The sequence below is a fragment of the Procambarus clarkii genome, chromosome 29, assembly GCF_040958095.1.
Source record: "Procambarus clarkii isolate CNS0578487 chromosome 29, FALCON_Pclarkii_2.0, whole genome shotgun sequence".
Taxonomy (NCBI): Eukaryota; Metazoa; Arthropoda; class Malacostraca; order Decapoda; family Cambaridae; genus Procambarus; species Procambarus clarkii.
The window spans coordinates 2,376,438-2,399,218 of NC_091178.1; the positions used below are offsets into that span (position 1 = coordinate 2,376,438).

Below are 22,781 nucleotides of genomic sequence, written 5' to 3' on the forward strand. Positions count from 1 at the left end.
AGTGACAGTTGAGAAAGAGAGAGCAGAGCTTATTCCCCCGCAAGCACAACTAGGTGAATACACACCCACACGTAAACAAACTCGGACTACCCACGCACACAATACAGCCCACCAAAATTCCCTCCCAGCGCTCAACACATATTACAGAGCAACACGCAAACTCATATCTCTGCTCCCGCAGTGATATATAAAAGAATTACATCCTCAACACGACACAGTGATAAATTGCTGCTCAGCCCTCGTGTCCAGACCATTCACAGCCGTCTTTCACATGCTCCAACAGGCTATTCTTACCTATTAATTAGCCTGACATGACCTGACCCACAGAAACCTAGCCTGACCTAATCTGCCCTACCCAAACCTAACTCCTTAGCATTATCTGACCTGCCCAAACCTAACCTGTTCTAACATGACCTGATTTATCCAGCCCTAAACATATCCTAGTCTTTTCCTAATATCACTGGACCTAATCAAACCTTACCTAACCTAAACTGACTTAACTAAACATGAACTTTACTGAGGGTTTGCACATGAGTATTGTTTTTCTCGAACGACATATATATTTGCGGCGAGGCAGTGGCCGACAGGTACGGACGGAATGGCCTTCTCTGCCAAAGGACAGGAGGATGGCATGCAAGACACAGGGAGGTTAATGACATTATTAAGAGAAGCCTTACCACAGCCGGCTTGTCCAGCAGAGAGAGAACCCCGTTACATAATGTCCCGCCACTCTGTGGGGTCGGTCTGTCGATCGTCCAGACCGGATCGCGGTGAATCCCTAGAAGAATGGTAGACAGTTGATGTGGGACTACACTTGCGTTTCAACTTTTGCCAATGCCTATGTTGACTTCAGTGTTGCACAGGCAGGAGGTGCTGCCAATCACCGGGAAGCAGCCAAGTCAATTAATACAGAGATCTTGATCACCACTACAATTTTGTCCCAATTGTCTCAGAGACACTTGGTGATTGGAGTAAAGGACCGCTAATTTTTTGAAGGAGCTGATAATTAGTTCTAAATTAATCGAAACAACTAGAGCCCTCATAGCAGCCAGTTTTCCCATTCAACGCCTTGGTGTGACGATCCAGAGAGGAAATGCTCACTGCATTCATGGTTCCTGCCCGCCATCTGAGGAGCTGGAGGAACTCTACAACCTGTGACAAGTAGCCTTGTACCCTGTATGTAACCAATGTTGTAACCCTTTTTGTGTAATGAAATGTTAAATAAAAGAAAATGAAACATATACATACATACAAAAAGAATATGGGTGGTAGGAGAAGAATACATATATGATGCCTATATATACATATATAGGCATCTCCTATCTAAACACAAAGATTAATCTAGTGTAATTGGCCTGTTATGTTGGACATTGTCTTCTGTGTTCGATGCCAACACAGAAGACAATGTCCAACATAACAGGCCAATTACACTGGATTAATCTTTGTGTTTAGATAGGAGATGCCTCGTATGGGCCAATAAGCCTTCTGCAGCCCCTATGTTTATCCCTTATGTATCCCCCCATGTTTTCACCTTCATTGTATTATCACCTGACCTAATGCGGGTATAAAATCAACTAGTATTGTAAGATCTGTTCACTTGAGAATGAACCATGGAGGTTCGAAACGTCGTGCAAATTATACAAATAAGTGTAATACACTCTATAGTAAATCACTTCTTTTCTTCACCTTAAAAGTACGAAAATGAGTTTTGGAGAACTCCTATTTCAATTAAGCCCTGATGCTAAGAAAATAGTTAGAGGAATAGAAGCCCTAAACCAGAAAATAATAAATACAGAATATGCGGTCATATTCAATGAAACATGTTTGAAAGAAAACCTGCTGCCAGTATACACCAATATATATATATATATATATATATATATATATATATATATATATATATATATATATATATATATATATATATATATATATATATATATATATATATGCAACAATGATCACAAAAACACTGATCCAAGTATGCAGAATAACCACATATGAAAAATAGAAAATGCTTAACGCGTTTTCGGCTAATTCGCCTTCATCAGAGCAAAGTAGAATGATTCTACTTTGCTCTGATGAAGGCGAATTAGCCGAAAACGCGTTAAGCATTTTCTATTTTTCATATGTGGCATATGTGGTTATTCTGCATATATATATATATATATATATATATATATATATATATATATATATATATATATATATATATATATATATATATATATATATATATATATAACTTTCAAAGATTACAGCGTGTGTTGCTCTTACGTTTAACAGATGGCGCTGTTTTTCAAACAAAGCATGTTTTTATGTTTTTTCCTGTCACAGGTGAGGCATGTATATAGTAGGTATATAAAAACACGCCTCTATTCGAATGCAACTGTGTGTCAAAATTTCAAAGCAATCGGTAAAGAGGTTTCAAAGATTTATCACACATTAAAAACACAGTTTTTAAAAAAAAACGTGTTCTTTTCCCGTCACAGACCTGACAACTATATATAATGTATATAAAACCCGCTCGGATGCGAATGGAACGTTGTGGGAAAATTTCAGACCAATCCGTGAAGAACATTTGGAGATTAACTATTTTGAACAAACGAACATTTCCATTTTTATGTATATAGATACTCGGAGGTATCTGTTTCAACGTCTTCATTTGTGGTGATTGTAACATCCGTATTCATAAATTTAGACACAAATTTGCCTTATCGGAGAAATTTAGTCAGATCTTATTGCAATGAGGCACTGCTCATATTCACTGCCACTGTGAGGATGCTGCTCATATTCACTGTTACTGTGAGGATGCTGCTCATATTCACTGCTACTGTGAGGATGCTGCTCATATTCACTGCCACTGTGAGGATGCTGCTCATATTCACTGCTACTGTGAGGATGCTGCTCATATTCACTGTTACTGTGAGGATGCTGCTCATATTCACTGCCACTGTGAGGATGCTGCTCATATTCACTGCCACACAGGACAGTGAGGATGGTTATCTTGAGGTTATCTTGAGATGATTTCGGGGCTTTTAGTGTCCCCGCGGCCCGGTCCTCGACCAGGCCTCCACCCCCAGGAAGCAGCCCGTGACAGCTGACTAACACCCAGGTACCTAATTTACTGCTAGGTAACAGGGGCATAGGGTGAAAGAAACTCTGCCCATTGTTTCTCGCCGGCGCCTGGGATCGAACCCAGGACCACAGGATCACAAGTCCCGCGTGCTATCCGCTCGGCCGACCGGCTCCCTCTGGTACTCTCTCTCTTTCTTTCTTTCTTTCTCTCTCTCTTTCTTTCTTTCTTTCTCTCTCTCTCTCTCTCTCTCTCTCTCTCTCTCTCTCTCTCTCTCTCTCTCTCTCTCTCTCTCTCTCTCTCTCTCTCTCTCTCTCTCTCTCTCTCTCTCTCTCTCTCTCTCTCTCTCTCTCTCTCTCTCTCTCTCTCTCTCTCTCTCTCTCTCTCTCTCTCTCTCTCTCTCTCTCTCTCTCTCTCTCTCTCTCTCTCTCTCTCTCTCTCTCTCTCTCTCTCTCTCTCTCTCTCTCTCTCTCTCTCTCTCTCTCTCTCTCTCTCCCTCTCCCTCTCCCTCTCCCCCCCCTCTCTCTCTCTCTCTCTCTCTCTCTCTCTCTCTCTCTCTCTCTCTCTCTCTCTCTCTCTCTCTCTCTCTCTCTCTCTCTCTCTCTCTCTCTCTCTCTCTCTCTCTCTCTCTCTCTCTCTCTCTTAAAACACTCGGGGAAAATACCAAACTAAACACTAATGCCATCTGAAGAAGCAGTAATGTTGCGAGCACGTAAGACACGCGGTCCTCCACAAGGAAGGATCAGTGTCAGGGCATCAATGAGTGAGACAACTCCCCGAGTATCAGCTGAGGCTGTGGAACACCCCCCCCCCCTGGGTTCTGCAAGACGGCGTGTTCGGAATGCCTCGAAGAGCATTTAACCCATTCCTGCGCTGAGGCTTTTGGCCAAGCTTCTTCGTGGACAACTGAAGGGAATTCCACAGATTAAACCGTGTGTTAAACCAGTACACGATTTTATAAATTAATTTTTTTTTTTCAGTGTACTTGCGTTCTCAGGCCCGCTAAGATGCCTTGAATAACAACACTGCGGCGGTTAGTGACAGAAGGATTCGCGCTCTTCCCGTTCTCAATTCGCGAAGAGTTTCCTTAGCTTTGTTATGTTAAAGAAATCAAGTGTTACACAGAGGGTAATCGCACTAACGTGATGCATCAATGAGAAAATCCGTAGGAGCCGTGATGTGGGTTCGAACCTGCGTACTGCGTGTCCCCACGCACACGCTCCAGAACGCTTTTTCTACAACACGCTGCGCACTTTTAAATCAAGTGTGGTGGCCACTGATAGTCTGGTGTAGGTGGTGTTCAGCGAGAATCTGTAGAGGTAATGTTCAGAATTCTAAATTATTAACACCCCCACCCCCTTTTACGTACACAAAAAAGAGAAACGAACAACTCGAATTTGCAATCAACCATGGATCTATGGCAATCAACCATGGATCTATGGCAATCAACCATGGATCTATGGCAATCAACCATGGATCTATGGCAATCAACCATGGATCTATGGCAATCAACCATGGATCTATGGCAATCAACCATGGATCTATGACAATCAACCATGGATCTATGGCAATCAACCATGGATCTAGGACAATCAACCATGGATCTATGACAAACAACCATGGATCTATGACAAACATCCATGGATCTATGACAATCAACCATGGATCTATGGCAATCAACCATGGATCTAGGACAATCAACCATGGATCTATGACAAACATCCATGGATCTATGACAATCAACCATGGATCTATGACAAATATCCATGGATCTATGACAAACATCCATGGATCTATGACAAACATCTATGGATCTATGACAAACATCCATGGATCTATGACAAACATCCATGGATCTATGACAAACATCCATGGATCTATGACAAGCATCCATGGATCTATGACAAACATCCATGGATCTATGACAAACATCCATGGATCTATGACAAACATCCATGGATCTATGACAAACATCCATGGATCTATGACAAACATCTATGGATCTATGACAAACATCCATGGATCTATGACAAAGAACCATGGATCTATGACAATCAACCATGGATCTATGACAATCAACCATGGATCTATGACAAAGAACCATGGATCTATGACAAAGAACCATGGATCTATGACAATCAACCATGGATCTATGACAATCAACCATGGATCTATGACAATCAACCATGGATCTATGACAATCAACCATGGATCGAGAACAATCAACCATGGATCTATGACAATCAACCATGGATCGAGAACAATCAACCATGGATCTATGACAATCAACCATGGATCGAGAACAATCAACCATGGATCTATGACAAAGAACCATGGATCTATAACAAAGAACCATGGATCTATGACAATCAACCATGGATCGAGAACAATCAACCATGGATCTAGGACAAAGAAGGTTAGTTCGTAATTTATAAACTGAGAATACCCTCACCGATACTAAAACTATAATATAAAGTATGGAAATGAATAATAAATGACCTTTGGGGGGGCATATATCTGTAGTTGCAGGAGTGCTCGTGTCAAATATTCATTCCATTGCACTAGGATGATGTGTTAAAGCTCAGCAGAGATAACAGCTGTGCAGTAGCAAGAACTGCAACACTGTGTGAACATAATTCTCCCTCCCATGCTAGTTTCAGCCATGTGATGACGAGTCATATGTTTATAATAGTATGCAGATTATTATGATTGTCGCTCTACCGTCCAGCCTAAATTGAGGATAGTCTCGCTTCATGCAGGTCGGCGTTCAATTCCCGACCGTCCAAGTTTTTGGGCAACGTTTCTTCCCGCTGTCCCATCCCTCAACCACTTGTCCTGGACGGTAGAGCGACGGTCTCGCTTCATGTGGGTCGGCGTTCAATCCCCGACCGTCCAAGTGGTTGGGCGACATTCCTTCCCCCCGACCCATCCTAAATCCTTATCCTGACCCCTTCCCCGTGCCATATAGTCGCGATGACTTGGCGCTTTCTCCTGACAGACCTCCCCCCCCCCCTTTCCCATCCCAAATCCTTATCCTGATCCCTTCCCATTGCTATATAATCGTAATAACATGGCGATTTTCCCCGATAATTCCCTTCCTCACCCATACATCATTTACATCTCTAGATGTAGCAATAATTTTTTATCTGACCTTGCACAAATCTATTCTTAACCCTGGGAATTTGCAGTTGTCAGGGACATAGTTAAAATGAGCTATTTGAAACAATTCATGATTATCTGATCCCTCACTTTGTGATCACCTTGCGATAAAATTAAATTGTAGACGAAATGTATAGATTAATTCTCTATCCGCACACACCATCAATTGTTTCGCTTCATTAGTCATTGAAAGTTGAGAGGAGGAGCCTATGATCTGACGCTCAGCTCCAGTAACACAGCTAATGTGTAACCTCACACATATTTAAAATTACCAACACATACACACAGCTGAACATTATGCATTAAACCATCCACTTACAAAACACACGTGCGCGCGCGCACACACACACACACACACACACACACATACACACACACACACACACACACACACACACACACACACACACACACACACACACACACACACACACATATATATATATATATATATATATATATATATATATATATATATATATATCTTAGTATATTTTGGTAGCAGTCTTTCTTGTAAACATATGTTGTTAAATATTACCGAAAAAGTAAGATTAATAATTTTAACACGAATTTTCTCAATATTTCATATGTTTCTTTTCACTGCCGATGGTAATTGAAAGATCAATTCTCCAAAATTCATTTTTATTTTTAGTCTGTCTGACGCGACGCTTGAACGCGTTTCGTAATAACTTATTACATTTTCAAAGACTTTAGTTTACACACACACAACTGTAACCTGAAAACAGAGTTTTACTTAATGCTAACATTGAACAGCTTGTCTTATATACTCGCATTTGGGTGAGGTGATATGTTGCAACAGTTTTGGATGAGGTGAACAAACTTTTGACCAACACAAGACAAAACACGGTGCAATGGGGCAATGGGTGTAAATTGGATATATGAAAGGGAAGTAACTGCAAAGGGCCTATTGGCCCATACTTCCTCTTGATGCTTCTATATTGGTACGAAGTCTTGAAGTGGGTAGAATATAGTTGTGCATTATTTGGCTGTTGATTACTGGTGTTGACATTTTGATGTGTAGTGCCTCGCGGATGTCGAGCCTCCTGCTATCGCTGTATCTATCGACGATTTCTGTGTTTTGGGGGGTGGAAGTTTCTGGGGCTTAAATACGTCAAAAATTCCATCCTTTTTAAGGCTCTGGGTTTAGTGCGTACCAGCTAGCTATATATATATATATATATATATATATATATATATATATATATATATATATATATATATATATATATATATATATATATATATATATATATACCATCAAATGCATAATAAAGCACAAAAAATAAAAAAAGGAAGGGGGTGGTAGGAGAAAAGCACACAGAAACTGTATTGGAGGGGATCTAAACATTCCCTCTAATGCGTTATGCGTGGTTTCCTCCGAGGCTATGGGTCCCCCTTCTTCCAGCTAGAGGTGGTACTCCCTTCCTATATAAATAAAAAAAAAAAATATATATATATATATATATATATATATATATATATATATATATATATATATAAATATATATATATAGTCACAGTAATATATAGTGTCTATATATAAAGTAATATATAGTCACACAAGTAAATGTAAAGTTATGGAAATGGGATCAGGTGATAGGCGACCAAAGGGACAGTACACAATGAAGAGGAACTGCCTACCTGTAACGATTCGAGAAAGAGACCTGGGAGTGGACGTAACACCTAACCTAACTCCTGAGGCACATATAAATAGGATAACGACAGCAGCGTACTCTACACTGGCGAAAGTTAGAACTTCATTCAGAAACCTAAGTGAGAAGGCTTTTAGGGCGCTTTACACTGCCTACGTGAAACCAGTCTTAGAGTATGCCGCACCATCATGGAGTCCCCATCTGAAGAAACACATAAGGAAATTGAAAAAGGTTCAAAAGTTTGCAACGAGGCTTGTCCCAGAGTTATAAGGGATGGGATATGAAGAGCGCCTGAAAGAACTGAACCTTACGACACTAGAAAAAAAGAAGGGAGAGACGGGATATGATAGGAACATATAACATACTCAGGGGAAGTGACAAAGTGGAGATAGATGAAATGTTCACACGTAATAGTAACAGAACGAGGGGACATGGGTGGAAACTGGAAACTCAGATGAGTCACAGAGATGTTAGGAAGTATTCTTTTAGCGTGAGAGTAGTGGAAAAATGGAATGCGTAAGGAACAGGTTGTGGAAGCAAACTCTATTATTAATTTTAAAACTAGATATGATAGGGAAATGGGACAGGAGTCATTGCTGTAAACAACCGATGGCTAGAAAGGCGGGATCCAAGAGTCAATGCTCGATCCTGCAAGCACAAATAGGTGAGTACAAATAAGTGAGTACAGACACACACAGTCACCAAGGTTCACCGCTAAAATATTTAGCAGTAGACAACACACTTACTCCATAATGGAAGCTCTACCTTTAATGGTGTCGAGTTTTGCCATTCCCATGTGCGTTTGTTTGGCGTGTTTTGAGGAGTGGGGGAGGGGGGAGGGGGGTATATGTGGGGGGGGGGAGGGGGAGGGGCGGGGGAGGGGCGGGGGGAGGGGGATGGATAGTTGCCTAGCACGACGCAGTTTGAAGTATGGAGCCTTAGTTCCAGTGGTCTAATACATTTTATATTTTAAGTCTCTGGAGTTCATATGGTTATTACTTCCTGAAGAGCTCGTTAAGTTAAAGAATATCTTACCCTGAGAGATATCTTGAAATGGTTTCGGGGCTTAGCCTCCCCGCGGCCCAGTCCTTAACTAAGCCTTACAGCCAGAAGTGTGTTAAAACTAAATTTAAATCTTATTTAAAGTCATCGTCTAGACTCCGTATAACCTTTGGATAATACTTTTCACAAACTAAAATCACTCTGCCAAATTTAGAATCAGCGAGGAAGGTCAGAGAAGAGTTTTGGCAATCTGAACGCTCCTGAAGATTATTTTCCTCGACAATTCAGACGAGCAGATGCGAGGAGCAAATATACACACAAACACGCTATTGCTCAGGAAATTAAAGGGTAAAATATAAGTGATAATTAGCTATAATGTCTATGACTCGGGTGAAACACACAGCCGAGCCAAAACTCGAGTCAACAGTGGACCATTACAGAAGAATTAAGCGACATTAACGTAAATTTTGTGAATAAAATATTCTTTAACATTTTCCATATTATTAATATTATTGTTTTTATTATTATTTTTGTGCACGTCAGACACGAACAGTACTATTCACTATTCTTATTGAATACCATTGTGTCGCCTCAACCATACATTTATAAGGTTTTGGAATTGTTGAAGTGAGAGTATGTTTGAGTCGCCAATAAAATGAGTCATAATTTTGCGTATGTCGTATGGTAAGGGCATCGAGATTATTGTTATCAGTATTATTATTAATAAAATGATTATTCTTATTATTAAGTATTTATATGTGTTATTAATCTGTATAAAAATACCATTAGCTAATTATTCTCCTGTCCTACTTCAGAGCTTCTCGGGAAGAACTTAAGTAGTATTAAGTACTTAAGTACTTAAGAACTTAAGTACTTAAGAACTTAAGTACTGTATTCCTAGAACAAATAAAATAAATATTCCATGCGACCTCGTAACGAGTTCTAAGACAATCGTAGACTCTTATTACGCACCAGCGTTGTACTCACCTAGTTATGCTTGCGGGGGTTGAGCTTCGGCTCTTTGGTCCCACCTCTCAACTGTCAATCTACTGGTGTACAGGTTCCTGAGCCTACTGGGCTCTATCATATATACATTTGATACTGTGTATGGACTCTGCCTCCACCACATTACTGTCTAATACATTCCATTTATTTTGTGAATGAATGCTGATCCACCATGCGAATCATATGGTGGTTCGCATGGCGGATCTATAAAATTAATAGAACAAATAAATCTATAAAATGGTGGATCTATAACATTAATAGAACAAATGCCACATGGTGGCCTTCTATAAAATTAATAGAACAAAACGTGAACACTGTTGGCTTTATTTTTACAAAATAGTAAATGTTTGATCGTTCGAGCAAATAGTTGTTATAAGCATTATCATTATAGGCTGATGGGTTGAAATATAACGAGTAAAGTTGTTTAGCTGGTGAGAATGTTGAGGATCTTGAGGGACTCAAACTTGGCTGTTTTCTGTCGGTATTTTTAATTTTGCATCGTCGTTGTCATTATTGCTTTCGTTATTCGAAGTGCGCTCGTGTATACTACAGTGGCGTGGGTGCTTCTCTTCTTATTTCTTATGTCATTTATATTATTTTTAAATGGTTCAATATTACGATACTATTTTTATTCACATTGGGTATAGTGGTGTTAAACTTTGCTGTGTTGGTGTATGGGAGTGTTAACCTTGCTGTGTTGGTGTATGGGAGTGTTAACCTTGCTGTGTTGGTGTATGGAGGTGTTAACCTTGCTGTGTTGGTGTATGGAGGTGTTAACCTTGCTGTGTTGGTGTGTGGAGGTGTTAACCTTGCTGTGTTGGTGTATGGGGGTGTTAACCTTGCTGTGTTGGTGTGTGGAGGTGCTAACCTTGCTGTGTTGGTGTATGGGAGTGTTAACCCTTGCTGTGTTGGTGTATGGGAGTGTTAACCCTTGCTGTGTTGGTGTATGGAGGTGTTAACCTTGCTGTGTTGGTGTATGGCGGTGTTAACCTTGCTGTGTTGGTGTTTGGCGGTGTTAACCTTGCTGTGTTGGTGTATGGAGGTGTTAACCTTGCTGTGTTGGTGTATGGAGGTGTTAACCTTGCTGTGTTGGTGTATGGGAGTGTTAACCCTTGCTGTGTTGGTGTATGGGAGTGTTAACCTTGCTGTGTTGGTGTATGGAGGTGTTAACCTTGCTGTGTTGGTGTATGGGAGTGTTAACCCTTGCTGTGTTGGTGTATGGGAGTGTTAACCTTGCTGTGTTGGTGTATGGAGGTGTTAACCTTGCTGTGTTGGTGTATGGGAGTGTTAACCCTTGCTGTGTTGGTGTATGGGAGTGTTAACCCTTGCTGTGTTGGTGTATGGGGGTGTTAACCTTGCTGTGTTGGTGATGTTGGTAATGAACGTTTAGCTCTTGGTCTTGGGTTTGCATAGAACAAATGTGCTCACTCTGGGGTCTTGGTGTGGGCTGTGTTGGAATGATGTGCTCACTCTAAGGTCTTAGTGTAGGCTGTGTTGGAGTGATGTGCTCACTCTAAGGTCTTAGTGTGGGCTGTGTTGGAGTGATGTGCTCACTCTGGGGTCTTGGTGTGGGCTGTGTTGGAATGATGTGCTCACTCTAAGGTCTTAGTGTGGGCTATGTTGGAGTGATGTGCTCACTCTGGGGTCTTAGTGTGGGCTGTGTTGGAGTGATGTGCTCACTCTGGGGTCTTAGTGTGGGCTGTGTTGGAGTGATGTGCTCACTCTAAGGTCTTAGTGTGGGCTGTGTTGGAGTGATGTGCTGGCTCAAATAATTGTAAACTCTGGCTGGTGATTTTTCCCCTTTAGATAAAATTGAACTTTTCTGCTTATGTTGCAAAACTTACTACGTTTATTTCACAGTTTTTTTTTCTTTGTCTGTAGAGAACTGTAAATGTTATTCTTGCGGACGAAATGGATGTTTTTCTCCGAGGGGAAAACTGGCCCAAATAAACAATGGCCTGTATAAAAATTGGCCCGTTTCTGTCCTAGGGAGAAGTAGTGAGTGAGAGAGTTTTCCTGGAAACAAACTTTCGACTATGTACCTCAGTCTCCCTCGCTCCGTGAAATGTTTATTGGGTAATGGTTTCTTTAAACTGTAGCTTCGTGTGTGTTGCATTGTTGGTGTGTGTGTGTGTGTGTTTTTGTGTGCGTTGGCGTGTGCTGGTGTGTTTGTTGTTTTATTCGTGTGTATGTGTTGCTTTGTTGGTGTGTGTTGCTTCGTTCGTGTGTATTGGTGTGTGTGTGTGTTTGTGTGTATCGGTGTATCTGAATGTTTTTGTATTCGTGTGTGTTGCCATGTTCGTGTGTATGTTGGTGTGTTTGCGTGTTGGCGTGTTTGTGTGTGTTGGTGTGTTTGTGTGTGTTTGTGTGTGTGTGTTGGTGTGTTTGTGTGTGTGTTGATGTGTTTGTGTTGTTTAATTCGTATGTGTTGGTGGGATTGTGGTTGCTCCTGTTCGTGAACTTGACGAATTGGGTGTGTAAATAAGGAATTATGTAAGTATTATATTTTAATGAAATTAGTGTGTGTGTGTGTGTGTGTGTGTGTGTGTGTGTGTGTGTGTGTGTGTGTGTGTGTGTGTGTGTGTGTGTGTGTGTGTGTGTGTGTGTGTGTGTGTGTGTGTGTGTGAAAATAATTTGAGTATATTGAGATAGCTATAAAAATACCCCTGTGCTATATCAATATCAATAAAGAAAAGAATCCAGAAATATGAATGAAAGACAACGTCCTCCCACATTTGGCGGCTACACCAAGACTGTGCTACTTACCGAGACAGAAAAGAAAACGGAAGTTAAAAAAAAACAGGGAAGTAACCGAGTGTAAACACTTATTATTATTATTCAGGAAAATCACTGCACTGAAAATTAAAGCACGAGAGCTTCATGCATTTTTCATTCTGGAATATGGCTCGGGACACACACTTAGATGATCGGTGACATAATGATAAATTTAGGTGACTGAAATGTTGATGTTGAAGAAAAACAGAGACTGGATTTTGCATTGCTAAGGGAACTGTGAACCGGGCCGCGGGGACCATGAACCCCGGAACCACCACAAGGTAGCTCCCCCCTTCTCTCTCTCTATCTCTGTCTGTTTGTCTGTCTGTCTGTCTGTCTGTCTCTCTCTCTCTCTCTCTCTCTCTCTCTCTCTCTCTCTCTCTCTCTCTCTCTCTCTCTCTCTCTCTCTCTCTCTCTCTCTCTCTCTCTCTCTCTCTCTCTCAAGACATCACTCTCACTATTCACCATCACAATCGTTGTCATAACAATCATCATGATTCATCATTTTAATTACCACACCAGACGCCTTGACTCCGGTTATGACCTGACACCACTTGAGGGGGACTGTGCCATGCCAAGTGGATTAGTTACAGAGTGCTGGTCCCTCACCCCTGTGGAGAGTGACGCTCTTCATTACATAAAAACACAGGTCGTCCCACGCTGAGCTTAATGGGTACGTATTTAGCTTGTATCCTGGCAGCTTGCCGGGCCCAGAGGACCATCTTCATCCACTGAGACGTGAAGTGTTTGAGTCCGTGGCTCTGGCACGCGTGTCTTTGTGTGTGTGGGGGGGAGGGGGTACCTGCGTGAGCAAATCCACAAGGTCCGTGACGAGGATTCGAACCTGCGTCCGGGAGCATCACAGACACTGCCTTAATCAACTGAGCTGCGACAGGGTAAAAGAAGGTGCCATATACTCACCTGCGTGAGTATATGGCACCTTCATAGGAGCCACACACTAGCTAAGCCATCACTCCTGAAAGTTTGAAATGTCTTGACACTCCTGAAGAGTGAAAATTTCAGCAATAACAATAGAATATAAATTCATTGTTATAAACTATATAAAAAAATCCAACAATAGCGAGCAAACAAAATTTAGTATAAATTACAACACCTGTCTTTATTAAAGCATTAATCGCCTATATTAGAGCAAAATTTTCCTGTTAACTTGTAAAGTAAATCAACCAATCAGTCAATGTTCACATTCCTCCTCTTCGATTTCAAATCAAATTTTCTTTAAAAAAAATGTAAAACAATTCAGCTAAGCAATATGTAAGAATTGCAACTAAGAATACATTACATAATTTTTTTTATAATCTACATAGCTTTCGATTTATTTTATGAGTTAAAATAAGGCTTCATTGTTTACAGTAAATCATCGTCACTGAACTAAAATGGTGACTACAGACAAGGCGCCAGATTCACGAAAGCACTTACGCAAACACTTACGAACCTGTACATCTTTTCTCAATCTTTGGCGGCTTTGTTTCCAATTATTAAACAGTTAATGAGCTCCGAAGCACCAGGAGGCTGTTTATAACAATAACAACAGTTGATTGGCAAGTTTTCACGCTTGTAAACTGTTTAATAAATGTAACCAAAGCCGTCAAAGATTGAGGAAAGATGGACACGTTCGTAAGTACTTGCGTAAGTGCTTTCGTGAATCTGCCCCAAGGCACTTAATGTGTTGAAACGTGTGATATATTATGGATTACTTTCACACAAAACAAAAAATGAAATACACTCTAAGCTGTAAAATTAAAATCATTGATGCAGGCGATGAGTCACAATAACGTGGCTGAAGTATGTTGACCAGACCACACATTAGAAAGTGAAGGGACGACGACGTTTCGGTCCGTCCTGGACCATTCTCAAATCTATGAACGACGACGAAACAACGTCGTCCCTTCACTTTCTAATATGTGGTCAGGTCAAAATTCATTGATATTTATACTGTAAAGACATATTCTATGCACTGAAAATGTACACTTAATATGTTGCTTAATAAAATGAATGGAATACTGCATAATTCCTGCTTCACTAGAATAGCTGTACTTGCTGTTTGATGAGAATTGAGTATTGACAAGCTTCACACAAGCTCTCTAATTGTTAAAGGTTTACACTCTCGATACAATCTGGCTGCTGTATCCTAATCAAACTATATTCGCGATTGTTAGTTGGTTTTTACAGGTGTCACGGATGAATATACATTAGTGACATGACGTGCCCTTTCCGCGCTTATTTCACTCCCGACTTTTGTATCATCGGCATATTTGCAAATATTGCTGCTCAAACCTGAATCTAAATCATGTGTGTGTGTGTATATATATATATATATATATATATATATATATATATATATATATATATATATATATATATATATATATATATATATATATATATATATATATATATATATATATATATATATACATATATATATATATATATATATCCATGCCCTAAATCCAACTAAATATAGCACCCCCGATACCATGAGCCTCTATCTTTTTAATCAGTCTTTTATGTGGAACTGTATCAAAAGCTTTGATAATGTCATGGTACACATCATTACAATCGTTACCAGTATCAACTGCCTCAACTATGCTGGAGTAAAATGATAGCAAATGTGTTAAACATGAACGGCCATTTGTAAAACCATGTTGTGAATCATTTATTAAATTATATTTTTCAAGATGAAGACGAATGGTATTTGCAGTTATAGATTCCCGTAACTTTCCCACAATTGACGTTAAGCTAATTGGCGGATAGTTTGATGCAAGTGATCTATTTCCTTTCTTAAAAATTGGTACAACATTAGCAACCTTCCACGACTCTGGCACTCTGCCTGACATTAATGATTTATTAAATATGGTAGACAGTGGCTCACGTAGTTCCTCTTTGCATTCTTTCAGCACCCTGGCAAACACTTCGTCCGGCCCTGGGGATTTGTTTGGTTTGAGTTCCACTATTTGTTTAATAACATCATCCCTGGTAACTGCTAAACTAGTCAACCTGTCCTCGTCCCCACGAGGAGAGTGTGTGCTCTGAATTAAATGGAATGAATTTTTAAATTAACACTTCATTTCCCTTCATTTCAATCATTCTTCATTTTCTACTATTTTCTACCGCTACCATTTTCTAGTACGACAATTTTTGACCTTAGGTAGAGTATACGTCAAAATACGACGTTGTGTTAAGAGAACGAGTTGGAGTGATTAACAATTGAACAAAAATGTCCCCGCCAAAACAAGATCAAAAGGTTAATTAACGCTAATAGTTATTGTAGCGTTAATTATCACTTACAGAATTTATTTGATAAAAACAAGCGATCAAAAGGCTCAGCGATTCGTCACCTCAAGCGCCAACTCGCGTCACGACCGGCAGTGACCTGCAATTGCCGGACAGTGCCAAGAAATGCTTGGCACTGTCCGGGTTAGCTTGAATGTAGTAGTCGGGTCATGGTTTACTATCCTCCCTGGTCTCGCTTCATGCAGGTCGGCGTTTAATCCCCGACCGTCCACAAGTGGTTGGGGGGTTCTCTTCTCACAAGTTCTCTACCCTCTCCTCAGCCGGTTTCTCAGTGTTACCTCTCTCCAAACTCTCCCCTCCCGCCCTCTCCCCTCCCTCAATCCCTCCTCCCTCCCCTCCCCCTCCGTCCCCCCTCCCTCCTCCCTCCATCAACAAAACCTGCCATCAGAGAGCACAGCTGCCGGAAGTTGACGCTGCTTGGGGCCTTCTTGGCTATTAGTTTGTCTTACGAGTAATTAACAGTGACGATTATTACGTGCGCGTGTGTGTGCGTGCGCGTGTGTGTGCGTGCGCGTGTGCGTGTACTCACCTAGTTATGTGTCAGTCTCTATCTATCTCTCTGTCTCTCTCTGTCTCTCTCTCTCACTCTCTCTCTCTCTCTCTCTCTCTCTCTCTCTCTCTCTCTCTCTCTCTCTCTCTCTCTCTCTCTCTCTCTCTCTCTCTCTCTCTCTCTCTCTCTCTCTCTCTCTCTCTCTCTCTCTCTCTCTCTCTCTCTCTCTCTCTCTCTCTGTCTGTCTCTCTCTCTCTCTCTCTCTCTCTCTCTCTCTCTCTCTCTCTCTCTCTCTCTCTCTCTCTCTCTCTCTCTCTCTCTCTCTCTCTCTCTCTCTCTCTCTCTCTCTCTCTCTCTCTCTGTCTCTCTCTCTCTCTCTCTCTCTCTCTCTCTCTCTCTCTCTCTCTCTCTCTCTCTCTCTCTCTCTCTCTCTCTCTCTCTCTCTCTCTCTCTCTCTCTCTCTCTCTGTCTCTCTCTCTCTCTGACAATCTCTGACAGACTCTGACAATCGAAATCTTAGTCAAATCTGGCCATAAAGGTGCGGGTGGAGGTGGCTTCCACAACTTCTTCTTTCAGTACATTCTATTTGTTAACCAACCGAACAGACTGCGAGCATTTCCTTGCATTTCTTGGACTCATTTGTTTCTCAAGGTTCCGCATTTCTCCTCTCGTTCTTCCGTCATAATTTTAATAGGCGGTCCTTGTCAACATTGAGAATTCTTCTTAGTATCTTGTATGTTGCGATCATATCTCCTCTGTTTTGCTCTTCTCCATTGTATTTGCTGAATAACGTCGGCTATAATGCAGTTATAAGTAATGGGAGTATCTTATGTACCAGTACTCACCTAATTGTGCTTGCGGGGGTTGAGCTTTGGCTCTTTGGTCCCGCCTCTCAACTGTCAATCAACTGATGGCGTAACAGAGACCAGTGTAACGGAGACGAATATTGTACGTTGTTTTTTGCTTACATAACCGGGTATAGCTTACTTACCGGGAGTATAGCTTACTAACCGGGGGTGTACCTTACTTAACGGATGTATAGCTTAATTTAACAGAGGAATAGGTAACTTAACGAAGGCATATTCAGTAATGTTGTACTCCAGCCGGGTGATGCAGAGACCGACTGCGTGTACTCGTGGACTGAAGCCAGGCTCAAGGAGAGGCAAGTTACAGTGGCGCTGTCGATTCGTGTCTTGGGCCGGAATACCTCTAACCTGTTTACTCATTGGCAGCCTGTGTGACGGGGGTGAGTCAGTGAACAGTGCCACTGGTAGTCTGTGTGACGGGGGTGAGTCAAGGAACAGTGCCACTGGCAGCCTGTGTGACGGGGTGAGTCAGTGAACAGTGCCACTGGCAGGTGGTGTGACGGGGGTGAGTCAGTGAACAGTGCCACTGGCAGGTGGTGTGACGGGGTGAGTCAAGGAACAGTGCCACTGGCAGCCTGTGTGACGGGGTGAGTCAGTGAACAGTGCCATTGGCAGGTGGTGTGACGGGGTGAGTCAAGGAACAGTGCCACTGGCAGCCTGTGTGACGGGGTGAGTTTAGTCAACCAGCCTGAGTCAGAGCACTTTACAAGCTCGTTTACTAAGCAGATCTCCTTTGACAAACACATAAAATCAGACAACAATTCATGCAAGAAAAAAAGATAGAGGAGGGTTACAGATAGCCAAATATAATAAGAAATAAAAGGAGTCATACGGAATATTACAAAAGAAGACAAAATAAAAATATCGGGATGAAAACAAAATAAATGTCTTCACATAAACAAAAATCCCGATCGACGTAGCTTGGAGTGTTGCAAGAGCCGTCTGGTCTGGCAACACTGAGGGAGAGAGAGAGACTTTTTACTGTGCCACGTGTCTGGTGAGGAATGTTGGCACCGGTGCCGTGGTGGCTCTGAGGGGGGCCAGCTGTGTTACCCGGCACCATGCGAGAGGGCGCCATAACGGTGCCAGAGATTGCATCAGGAAGCTGGCATCGCTGCTGGGAGAACTGTCATGCGCCTTAAGTCATAAACTCCTCGTGTTTGACGCCAGGGGATCTGTACTCGCCTAACTGTGCTTGCGGGGGTTGAACTTCGGCTCTTTGATCCCGTCTCTCAACTGTCAATCGGCTTGATTGTTGCCGGCGGAGGAAGCTAGTTTATTGTGCACTCCATACTCATCCTGTGAGCGGTAGCGCAAAAAGCATTACAGAGGGCACAAAAGGTCTTTATCAGACCTCATTTTAAATTATTACATAAACAATTTCATCTATCCTTCACACCTTATAGTTACAATGTCAGCTAGTTACAGAGAAAGTGCTATTTCAAGAGCTATACATTTACAGTAAGTCATTATACATTAATGGTAGGTCTTATCGCTAATACATAATAGTTTGGCCAATGGGGATATTACAGAGTCATAGGGGAGCTTCTGATTATTATTAGTCCTCACAATACACTACTTGTTTCTTAATCTCATATGTCGTTTATCTCCATCAGTTGTTGTACAGGATCCTGGGTCTAGTGGGGCTCCTTCACATCTTCGTTTGAAATGGTTTTTCAGAGTCTGCCTTCAACACATCACTTCCTAATACATTCCAATTGTTAACTACTCTGACACTGATAAAATTCTCTCGGTGGCTCATTCGAGTACTATGTTTGCACCTCTGTCATCTTCTTTGTGTTCCACCCATGCTAAATAGTTTGTCTTTATCTGTCAGTTCCACTGAGAATTTTATGGGTGGTAATCATGTCTCCCCTGCCACCTCTGCCTTCTGTGTGTGCTCACCTAGTTGTACTTACCTAGGTGTGTTTACGGGGGGTTGAGCTCTGGCTCTTTGGTCCCGCCTCTCAACTGTCAGTCAACTGGTGTACAGGTTCCTGAGCCAGCTGGGCTCTATCATATTTACACTTGAAACTGTGTATGGCGTCAGCCTCCACAACATCACTTCCTAGTGCATTCCATTTGTCTACTACTCTGACACTGAAACAATTCTTTCTAATGTCTCTATGGCTCGTTTGGGCACTCAATTTCCACCAATGTCCCCAAGTGCGTGTGTTCCTAGTGTTAAATAGTCTGTCTTTGTCTACCCTATCAATTCCTCTGACAATCTTATATGTGGTGAACATGTCCCCTCTAGCTCTCCTGTCTCCCAGTGACGTGAGGTTTAATTCCCGTAATCTCTCCTCGTAGCTCATGCCTCTCAGTTCAGGTACTAGTCTGGTGGCAAAGGTACTAGTCTGTGCATGTGTGTGTGTGTACGTGTGTGTTTAATAATAGAATAAGAGGAGGATAAGAAAATGAAAATGGGGTTAGGCTTAAGTCAGGTCACGTTTGTTAGAAAAGTTGTAACACATGAGTATGTAGTGTGCAAGAGAAGGGTCAACAGCAACAAAGCCAGCACTAAGGTTCATGTTAGGTAAGTTGTGCATCAGAGCCGACTCAACAAGACGGTGTCTGTGACGAGTCATATCCTCAGCCACGTTATTGCGACTCATCATCTGCACAAAGATATTGATTGTTAGAATAGTGAAGATTGAACGCAACGGGTACAATAAGGCTAGTAGGTTATCTTGAGGTTATCTTGAGATGATTTCGGGGCTTTAGTGTCCCCGCGGTCCGGTCCTCGACCAGGCCTCCACCCCCAGGAAGCAGCCCGTGACAGCTGACTAACACCCAGGTACCTATTTTACTGCTAGGTAACAGGGGCATAGGGTGAAAGAAACTCTGCCCATTGTTTCTCGCCGGCGCCTGGGATCGAACCCAGGACCACAGGATCACAAATCCAGCGTGCTGTCCGCTCGGCCGACCGGCTCCCTATGCATTTTATGCCCAGGTGAAGCATAAAGTGCTAGACCTCACTTCCCACGAGGATAGAGATAATCTAAGCTATTCTATCCTTTTGAGATGTATTTTATTACCTCAGTAAACTTACTTGAACTTGACCTCGCTTTCCCGTAGTCATTGATAGGTAAGTACATACAAACACACGCGGCAGAGTGGACAGCGCTCAAGGGTCGTAGACCGAATGGGCCCGGTTCGATTCCCTGCAGAGGCGAAACAATTGGGCAGAGTTTCTTTTACGCTGATGGACGTCTGTTCACCTAGCAGTAAATAGGTACCTGGGAGTTAAACCACTACTAAAGGCTGCTTCCTGGGGATCTGTGTGTGTGTATACGTGTGTTAGAGATAAATATATGTAGTAGACATAATAAAGGAAAAATTGATTGGGTAGAAAGCCGGGGTTCATGAGCTAAACAGCTCGATTCTGCAGACATAAACAGTAAATACATGCACATCCACAAACAAACACACACAAATACACATAAAAACACACAGTAAAGGTTTGTTTAGGTGATTTAGGTGAGGTCTCTCCTTAACGAAGAAAATAGTTCGGGCAGCACCCAGCCGCTTCTTCTGTTCGTGACTCTTAGTAATGTACACAATATTTAACACTTTTTTAATACACCAGAGCACGCTTGTCGAACTGATAGTGGTGCCTGGAGCCTCTCTAAGTGGTGCCTGGAGCCTGTCTAAGTGGTGCCTGGAGCCTGTCTAAGTGGTGCCTGGAGCCTGTCTAAGTGGTGCCTGGAGCCTGTCTAAGTGGTGCCTGGAGCCTGTCTAAGTGGTGCCTGGAGCCTGTCTAAGTGGTGCCTGGAGCCTGTCTAAGTGGTGCCTGGAGCCTGTCTAAGTGGTGCCTGGAGCCTGTCTAAGTGGTGCATGGAGCCTGTCTAAGTGGTGCCTGGAGCCTGTCTAAGTGGTGCCTGGAGCCTGTCTAAGTGGTGCATGGAGCCTCTCCAAGTGGTGCCTGGAGCCTCTCCAAGTGGTGCATGGAGCTCCCTCTATTAACCTATAATGTGAGAAATATACTTCATGGCAATTTGTTCTAACAAAAATCGACGATTTTTTAAGGACATTTTGATTCTAAGTTCATTTTCCACAACTTTGATTTTGACAAAAAAAAAAGAATTGGGTCCGCCCACTGATGAGAACAAATTAAAATGATGATTGTATAGTGTTGAAATAATTAACAAGTTAATACTCAAGTGAAACTGCTATTGAGGGATTTAAGCAAATTGGGTTTAAAAATTAGCTGTGAGCTACCAAATTAGTTATAAACTATTTCCTGTTGGCGTGATATTCCTGTCATGTTCATTCATAATGGAAGATGGTTCTGTAGTTAAGAGTGAAATTGTAAAAATGTTTTGAACTTTTAGGCATTCATCCTAAACACAGTACACACTCATCCTGGTACACAGGCCAGGATGAGTGTGGTGAAGGTGTACACAAGCTAGGATGAGTGTGGTGGAGGTGTACACAAGCCAGGATGAGTGTGGTGTAGGTGTACACAAGCTAGGATGAGTGTGGTGAAGGTGTACACAAGCTAGGATGAGTGTGGTGTAGGTGTACACAAGCTAGGATGAGTGTGGTGTAGGTGTACACAAGCTAGGATGAGTGTGGTGTAGGTGTACACAAGCTAGGATGAGTGTGGTGTAGGTGTACACAAGCCAGGATGAGTGTGGTGTAGGTGTACACAAGCCAGGATGAGTGTGGTGGTGGTGTACACAGGCCAGGATGAGTGTGGTGTAGGTGTACACAAGCCAGGATGAGTGTGGTGTAGGTGTACACAAGCCAGGATGAGTGTGGTGTAGGTGTACACAAGCTAGGATGAGTGTGGTGTAGGTGTACACAAGCCAGGATGAGTGTGGTGTAGGTGTACACAAGCCAGGATGAGTGTGGTGGAGGTGTACACAAGCCAGGATGAGTGTGGTGGAGGTGTACACAAGCCAGGATGAGTGTGGTGTATGTGTACACAAGCTAGGATGAGTGTGGTGTAGGTGTACACAAGCTAGGATGAGTGTGGTGTAGGTGTACACAAGCCAGGATGAGTGTGGTGTAGGTGTACACAAGCCAGGATGAGTGTGGTGGTGGTGTACACAAGCCAGGATGAGTGTGGTGGTGGTGTACACAGGCCAGGATGAGTGTGGTGTAGGTGTACACAAGCCAGGATGAGTGTGGTGTAGGTGTACACAAGCCAGGATGAGTGTGGTGTAGGTGTACACAAGCTAGGATGAGTGTGGTGTATGTGTACACAAGCCAGGATGAGTGTGGTGGTGGTGTACACAAGCCAGGATGAGTGTGGTGGTGGTGTACACAAGCCAGGATGAGTGTGGTGTAGGTGTACACAAGCCAGGATGAGTGTGGTGTAGGTGTACACAAGCCAGGATGAGTGTGGTGGTGGTGTACACAAGCCAGGATGAGTGTGGTGGTGGTGTACACGAGCCAGACACAGGACACACATC

The 22,781-nt window shown here is 42.3% G+C and overlaps 1 protein-coding gene across 1 annotated transcript; it reads left to right on the forward strand.

The window, feature by feature from the left end:
• Positions 1-4,493: 4,493 nt before the first annotated feature.
• LOC123750574 (autotransporter CRAC-like) lies at positions 4,494-5,504 on the forward strand. The gene has a single exon (XM_045732678.2). The coding sequence runs from the start codon at positions 4,494-4,496 to the stop codon at positions 5,502-5,504; it is 1,011 nt and encodes a 336-aa protein (XP_045588634.2).
• Positions 5,505-22,781: the final 17,277 nt, after the last annotated feature.

Bases quoted from the DNA above. Each gene is read 5' to 3' on its own strand.
- LOC123750574 (XM_045732678.2), top strand. From the start codon at position 4,494: ATGGCAATCAACCATGGATCTATGGCAATCAACCATGGATCTATGGCA.